The sequence below is a fragment of the Solanum stenotomum genome, chromosome 10 (assembly GCF_019186545.1).
Source record: "Solanum stenotomum isolate F172 chromosome 10, ASM1918654v1, whole genome shotgun sequence".
NCBI lineage: Eukaryota > Viridiplantae > Streptophyta > Magnoliopsida > Solanales > Solanaceae > Solanum > Solanum stenotomum.
Window position 1 is genome coordinate 49,691,644 of NC_064291.1, and position 8,215 is coordinate 49,699,858.

Consider the following 8,215-nt stretch of genomic DNA (forward strand, 5'->3'; position numbering starts at 1 on the left):
GTAAATAATGAATCCTAAAACCTGTCGTCAAACGTATAATTCATGTATATCAGTGTATACCAACTAGAAATTCCTAACTCAACTCTTCAAAAAATGCTGACAGATGTGTGTTAAATTCTCGAAAACCAGTATACTACTTTTAAATGATTCGACACATATACAATAACATTTTAAGAGAGCTCGAGCGGCTTAATATTACCTCCTCCAAAGCCAAGGGTAGTCATAGAAATCCAAATCAACACACTTCACTATCCAAACAAAACAGCCATCTGTTTTCCTCTAACCATAACCATAGCCTTAACTTCTTACAAAATTTTCTAAGCCTCACATATTTTTTTCCTAATTCCAAGAACAAAATATCCTAAAAACCAAAAAGATGCCCATTCATTCATTACATTACATGTCACACATTAATCTATCAGAAAGTCAGTGAGAAAATAAAATAAAAATAGTCTCCTCCATAATTCTATCTCAAAAACCTCTCAAGAAACAGAGAGGAAAAAAAATCAAGAAAAAATGGCAGTTTGTACAGTGTACACTGCTCAATCACTCAATTCATCTTGTTCAATCTCAACTCCATCAAAATCCCACTTAAGATTTCACCAAAAACAAGTAATTTTCTTCACAAAAAGATCAAGAAACACAACAAATCATGTCATAACATGCTCTGCTTCTGATGGTGAAAAAACAGTTGTAATTGGGTTAGCAGCTGACTCTGGTTGTGGTAAAAGTACATTTATGAGAAGATTAACAAGTGTTTTTGGTGGTGCTGCTGAACCACCAAAAGGTGGAAATCCAGATTCAAACACATTGATATCAGACATGACTACTGTTATTTGTCTTGATGATTATCATTCACTTGATAGAACTGGTAGAAAAGAAAAAGGGGTAACTGCTCTTGATCCTAGAGCTAATGATTTTGACCTTATGTATGAACAAGTTAAAGCTATTAAAGATGGTGTTGCTGTTGATAAACCTATTTATAATCATGTTAGTGGTCTTCTTGATCCTCCTGAGGTTATTAAGCCTCCAAAGATTCTTGTCATTGAAGGATTACACCCCATGTAAGTGTACTCCGTCTGTTTAATTTATATGCACTGACAGTATTCTCAACTTTTTATGTGAGAGTGTTGGGTTGTGGAGTGGAGTTAGAATTTTGAAATATATAGCTTATTAGTGAGTTTTTTTTTTTTTTGTTGATAATTTGCTTATACTTATTAAGTGGATTTTAAAATATCATTATAGAATTTGAGTTAAAAGTTATTGAGTTCTGTCGAACATGTTTGTGAAGTTTTAACTCTACTCCACTCTTGTTTGAGTAGAGATGGAGTTTAAGAAAAAAGAAAAAGCTTTTTTAAAAAAAAAAATTCTTATCTAAAACATGTGGTATACATTTATGTGGTTGTGAAATTATGTCGTTAAAGATAAAATGAAGATTTTAAAATTAAATTATATTTTTAGATATAATAGAAGTTTTTATTATAAAAAAAATAGACTAAAAATGAAAATGTGCCGTATGAAATGAATAAAAAAGATTACTTAACTTATTTTATGGGTTATTCTTCCACTTATTATATAAAAAACTTGATTGTTAATATATCTAAATTTATATAACTGTCAGTATGTTATTGTTAAATTTTTGAAGAAATGCAATGATGTTTTTCTAATGTTAAAACAACACACATGCAAGAGCACATTGAAAGAAAACTTTGGTATCTCCGTATAAATTAAGATTCTTTAATTCTTCTTGTCGTTTGTGTAACAAAATATACTTCATAATTTACTTCCCTACAAAAGGGAAAAAAAGAAAAATGAGAATGGTGTAGGGGATACTCTTCTTTTGACATGTCTTACTTGGGATCTTTAAGAATATTGACAAGTATGTGTCTTGATTCTTTAAAAATTATATGATTTTTTAAAGAAAATTTGATATAAATATAATAATATTTTTAAAAGGTCTAAACAAGTCAGAATGTCCTTAAATTATATAAATTCAACGCAAAATATCTTCAGTTAATAATTTAATCCAAAAATATATGTATGGTTTGATTTAAAAAGAGCAGCTTTCACATATAACAAACATAAAAATCATATTTGTATGTTAAAGCTATAGTTTGCATAATTGTGTTCCATAACAAATTTTATGTTTGCTATGGAACTTTTGATTTGTATAACTCGATAGAAACATCCAATTTTATATCATAATGTGAAACTTTATGACATTATCCTCAAACTTAGATAGCTATTTCTGCTGTCAAAATTAGATTGCAACACACCAAAAATCACCATTAGTACCTTTAAACACCATAAATAACAATGCCACTCTTACCTAAATTATTTATTGATGCACTTATTTATATTACATTTAGAAGTGGTTTGATAGGATGTATAAAAATAATGATGAATAAGGTGTATTTACTATCAAAATAGAGATAGGAAAAAAATACAACTATCTAATGGGATCAAAGTTTCGAATATTCAGATTTGTAATGTAGAGATTAGTTATACTAACATTATTTCTTATCCACTGTGATTTGGTGTGCTAAAAATAACATATATTGCATAATTTTTTTAAAAAAGTGCTAGTTCTAAAATATGAACTCCGCATTCTTTAGCTTTGTACACTTTTAGGGACAATTGTGTTTTTAATCATTCTAATGCATGTATTAATAATCTTAGCATAATGGAGTAAATCTGATAAATTTATTTTTCATTTTTTATGGTATAAAGGTATGATGAGCGTGTGAGAGACCTCTTGGACTTCAGTATCTACTTGGATATCAGCAATGAGGTCAAGTTTGCTTGGAAGATCCAGGTAACTATAACTACAATTTAACATGTTATACAATTTACCTATAACGACCTAGCATATAAGTGACCTGATTATGTAAATATCTTTTACGTTGTCAATACATAGATCTTTAAGACTCGAATAAAATATGCATGATATCGGTACTTTTTTGAAAATGCAGAGGGATATGGCTGAGAGAGGACACAGCCTTGAGAGCATTAAGGCCAGTATTGAAGCCAGGAAACCAGATTTTGATGCTTACATTGGTGAACGACTTTCCCTTGAAATAACAATTAGCTATGTTGCTCCACTCTTCATAAAAAAAAAAGCACGATGTGTCAGATACTTTTGGAGGATCTGACATAAGTGCGACAACATATTTGGAGAGTCTGAACAACATAGATAGTTAATACAATACATGATTAATGAATAAGATTAGTGAAGTGGCAAAAAATTGTTTCTTGGTGCAGACCCACAAAAGCAATATGCAGATGCAGTCATTGAAGTGCTCCCAACTCAGCTAATCCCAGATGACAATGAAGGCAAAGTTTTGAGAGTGAGATTGATAATGAAGGAAGGAGTGAAAAACTTCAATCCAGTTTACCTGTTCGATGAAGGATCGACAATCTCCTGGATTCCTTGTGGTAGGAAGTTGACTTGTTCTTACCCTGGCATCAAATTCACCTATGGCCCTGATACCTACTTTGGCAATGAGGTATATGTTGCATTCTTTCTCTACCTGCCAAAACTTGATCATACTAATCAATCGACTCTCTTGCCTTGTGGTCGACATTCCATTCCCCTTAGTGATAGGTGCTCGTTCTATTCTGATTTGAATGAGCCGAGGCTCCCTAGGTACATATGGTTGGCCTTTATGGTGTCTCAGTGATACAAACATAGAAAATTTGGAAAGGATCTGAATGTGGGGGAAAAGGGATTGATCAAGAAGGCAAGAAACTCCTCTTTCCGAAAAAGAGTATCTGCTCGAGCTATCTTAAAGTAAAGTTCTTCCATACTACTCCCTTAGAAATCAGGAATCCGCAAGGAAGGATAAGATACAAAATATCTAATTACGCCATGTAGTTTTGCACCGAGTATTAAGAATAAGGTGCATCAGATGGTAATCTAGTCCACCTGTCTAGACTCGACCCGAGGAACTCAATTGGCAGGACATTAGTTGCTGATTACTAGTCAGGCTAGAAAATTAAGCTTTGTATGTGAGGATTCATCTTAAATTGACTAGGCTGAAAAACTTCAATCCAGTTTACCAACCATCCTCTGTTCGGGTTTGGGACCAACAATGTGAGCAAGCAAGCTAACACAGGTGGTAAATAAACACTAAAAGAATGTTAAAGCTTCTTCTCGATACCTCTCAATGATATGTCATAGTTCTTTAAAGCAACATGCTAGAAAATACCTGGCTAACCCAGAAAGCGGGTTTGTACCATTGCTCAGCTATTCTTCCAAAAATCATGCCGTATTTTCACCATCTGCTTTTCTTCGTACTTGCAGGTATCTGTCTTGGAGATGGATGGCCAATTTGACAGACTAGATGAACTCATCTATGTAGAGAGCCATTTGAGCAACCTCTCCAGTAAATTTTATGGTGAAGTTACTCAACAAATGTTGAAGCATGCTGACTTCCCTGGCAGCAACAATGGAACAGGTTTCTTCCAGACCATTGTCGGTTTGAAGATCAGAGACCTCTACGAGCAAATCGTTGCCAGCAGAGCTGGAGCTCCAGTCACAGCTGCAAAGGCCTAAACTTTGCCAAACTATATTAACAGCCAGGCCCCAGAATCATCTGTTGTACCTAGTTGTTTCCCTTCTTCCCTAAATTTTATTTGCCGACTTCTTTTCTCCACTTTCATGTCTCAGTTTCATGGTAGATAATTCTCCATAAATGAGAAAAATACACTTTGTTATGTATTTATTTGTAGCTGGAAATGTGTTGAGAGTTGTAACATGGATAATAAAATGGTGAAATGAATTTCAATTCCAAGCAGTTTCTGCACCAACTACTCGGATGTAAGCTACTGAACAATAATTGAGATTGAAACCACCAAAAAAAATCAGAAAATCTGATACTCGTAAACACAATATTTCATGCAAAATGTGAGTCTCAAAATGTCATACTTTAGTTAGAACAAAGGAAGCATCCGAAGACTAATACAGAGAAGCATGATATTACCAGAATTTATGAGTACTAAGTTCAACATATTAACAACCCCCTACTCAAGGTTTCTTTAATGCTTACCGGAGGAAGCAGCAGTTGGAGGGCAAAATAATATATACATAATACACATTGAGTCAATTTTCCTCGTGTTCACTTGAGAGTAATAAACTTGTTACTACCATGTTTTGCCCAATGGTCCTTCAGGTCAACTGGATTAGAAAGATCATGACCTTCAGTTGCAAGTGTACACAGAAGCTTATTATATGCTCCATTAGACATTTTTCTCCCAGCCTTACGATTTCCAGGCTTTGAGGGATTGAATGGGAGGGGATACACAGATAAGGAGGTGGTACAGCATGATGATTGCCACCCACCTCCACATTTGTAGCACCGTCTAGAAACACCTGTACAGGAACAAAACGGCGGTGGCAGGCCAGAAAAATCAGCATTAGCTCGGCCGTAAACTGGATTTGAATTCTTTGTTACAGTGGCCTCTCCACATCTAGCTTCTCCTTTAGTTTTTTTAGAGGCAGAAGACTTCTTTACACACCGTTCCTCTTTCAAAAGTTCCGATACAGTTTCACGAATTCCCTTCATAGATGTTTTCTTGTTTTTCTTCATCTTCTGTGATTTGGCCTTGAACTTGACATCCACATTTTGTTCACCTGTCGGGGCAACAGAACGAATAGGAACAGCAGCACAAGGTTTTGATTCGGATCCAAATTTTGTTGCTGGGGGAAAATTATCTCGATGAATCCATGGAAAATGAGAATCAAATGTCTCTTCTTTGTCGTTAACTTGAGATGCCATTTGGTATCGTATGGGAGGAGGTTCTATCTTTGATTGAGCCAGTCCTGCAAATATTGTAGTTTGTGAGAATTTCAGTACAACAACAACAACAACAACGCCTTAGTCCCAAACAAGTTGGGTACGACTATATGAATCCACATTCCCTTTTTGTTTTTTTGATGACAAGGGAACCCGTAACCTAGCCCCTTTGTATGCTCAGGGTAACCCCCACACTTGTCCAGTAATAGCCCGCAAACCACACATAAGAGGTAAACCGCACTAGGCAAGCCCTGTGCGACGAGCCACATTCTTCATTTAAGCTCATATTATATTATCAATTCATCATACAAAATGAAATAAAAATGACTAATAAGTCTTAGAACAAGTCTAAAACTCCGCCTGTGTGAGCTTGCTTACATTGCCAGTCCCCAACCCAGATAAAGGGAGGGGGTTGAGGTAGGCTGGCAGTCAGCGTAAAACTTGCCAATTCATGTGAGAATTTCAGTAACCATATTTTTCATTTTCAAACAGGTCTACTTAGATGGATTCAGTATGAAATACTGAAATTAGCCACATTAATTTACAAATGAAAACGTGATTATCCTAATTCCTAACCAATGCAAGGCAAAAACTATTCAAGAATGCAGATGCATAACCAGGGGAAACGCGATTGCACACGTTGGAAGCGTTACAGGTCAAAATCATTCAGCAATTGGTGTAAATATAGTAGCTAAGCATATTCCACACAAGTTTTTAAGGGAAAACTGATAAAAAGTATCATTCTTTTTTGTTTCAAGCATTCAAAAGAATGAGCCACAAGAAACAGAAACACCCGTAACTATATTATAGATAGGAAACTGACATTAGAAGCAAAATCCCCAAATGCAAGTGACTGCGGTAGGTGTAATCCAAATGTCAAACAGGTACAGGGGCATAGTTCCATCCAAGCCAATACTGTTTTGTAGATATGTTATAGCCCCATCAAATCGTTAACATTTGAGTAAATTATACTAAATACACCTATAATATGACTCAGACACGGATACACTTCATGTATTACAAAATCAAGTACTTTATCCTTATATAATGGGAATCTTACACAAACATTGAATTTTGTATCATTTCTAATTTTTCATTTGTGTTTTGATCATTTCAATACAATTTATAGTAATTTACTCAATCAAGGATACATCCTCAGGTTTCAAAATCAAACACTAGTATTCCTTATACAATGAAAATCCTACCACCAAAGATTATGGTGGGGTGGTAAGTGTCCCATTCATCCTTAACTAGAGGTCTCGTGTTCGAGCTATGAGAATGGAGTCAGTCGCTTTTAGTAGGGAACCTTATACCTCAATTCCCAAAGTGTGTCTTCTCGGCATGAATCCCGATCAGTCGGGCCCCAAGGGAGCACCGGACACCAGTTAGAAACCAAACAAGAAAAATCTTACATAGCATTTCATATATAATTGCCATCGAAATATATGGATCGGCTTTTTGTGTAGGATTTCAACTATATAGGGGGTTTAAGGGTTTGATTTTGAGATACTACTCCACTATATTGTATGAGCATTGAGGAACTTGTGACCAGTCTCAAGTTCCAACATTACGTCATGCGTGAATTAAGCTTGATATTTAAGTGGAAGAGGAGGCGGGCCCATTATCTCCGAGTTTTAGTTAGCATTAGACCATAAGTTTTAGATTAGATTTTGAAAATTATCTCAAATATCTATTTTGACCATGAAATTTGATCTTCGAGTATTTTGAACTGCCCAAGAACTGGCTTAAACTAGTTTTTGGGACTTCCACTCACGAACCTTCGAAAATATTTTCAAGTAAAATACATGTCCAAACACAACTTTAAATTCCAAAATCACAACTTTGAAAACTTAAATTTTCCAAGTATCAAATTTCAACTTCAAAATTTATGACCAATCGAGAGTTAAAGGCTGTTGTTGTTGTTGTTCTAGGGTTGAACCCAGACGGATTTCTTGAAGTAACATGCAAAAATTCCAAGAATACATAATCCCACCAAAAATGAAAACAAAAAGTGAAAGAGAACAAACAAAAAAATCATTCCTTTTTTAAAGCATAAACACCTAATTCCACACTTGTATTATATTATAAATTACAAATAAATCAGATAGACAAAGTTTATGAAACGAAGAACACTTACAGCGGCAACAGAGTTGGAGCAAGAGATACAAAGCTCTAATGGGGTTTCTTGTTTTTTTTTTTTTCTCCTTCTTGGCTTTGTTATATCTTAACCCTTTGTTTGGACGGTTGTTGCGTATTATTTCCTAACTAGTAAAATTATTCGCGCTTTGCACAAGAATTTAGTGTCACAGATTTTATAAAATAATACTTAAAACCTATTGGACATTAAAACTAACACACTATATTATCTTACATACAAGATTACATAGTAACAAACATTAATAATGTAAAAAGATGAAAAT

At 34.6% G+C, this 8,215-nt stretch overlaps 2 protein-coding genes across 2 annotated transcripts; one reads left to right on the forward strand and one right to left on the reverse strand.

Annotated features, from left to right (window-relative positions):
* The first annotated feature begins 368 nt into the window (after nucleotides 1–368).
* LOC125842363 (phosphoribulokinase, chloroplastic) lies at nucleotides 369–4,796 on the forward strand. Its single transcript, XM_049521642.1, has 5 exons — nucleotides 369–1,064; nucleotides 2,731–2,815; nucleotides 2,973–3,057; nucleotides 3,262–3,506; nucleotides 4,304–4,796. The coding sequence occupies exons 1-5, from the start codon at nucleotides 517–519 to the stop codon at nucleotides 4,553–4,555; spliced, it is 1,215 nt and encodes a 404-aa protein (XP_049377599.1). The 5' UTR covers nucleotides 369–516; the 3' UTR covers nucleotides 4,556–4,796.
* On the reverse strand, nucleotides 4,701–7,998 carry LOC125842365 (protein BASIC PENTACYSTEINE7-like). Its single transcript, XM_049521644.1, has 2 exons — nucleotides 7,933–7,998; nucleotides 4,701–5,821 (listed from the first exon to the last, which is right to left on the reverse strand). The coding sequence occupies exon 2, from the start codon at nucleotides 5,775–5,777 to the stop codon at nucleotides 5,118–5,120; it is 660 nt and encodes a 219-aa protein (XP_049377601.1). The 5' UTR covers nucleotides 5,778–5,821; nucleotides 7,933–7,998; the 3' UTR covers nucleotides 4,701–5,117.
* Nucleotides 7,999–8,215: the final 217 nt, after the last annotated feature.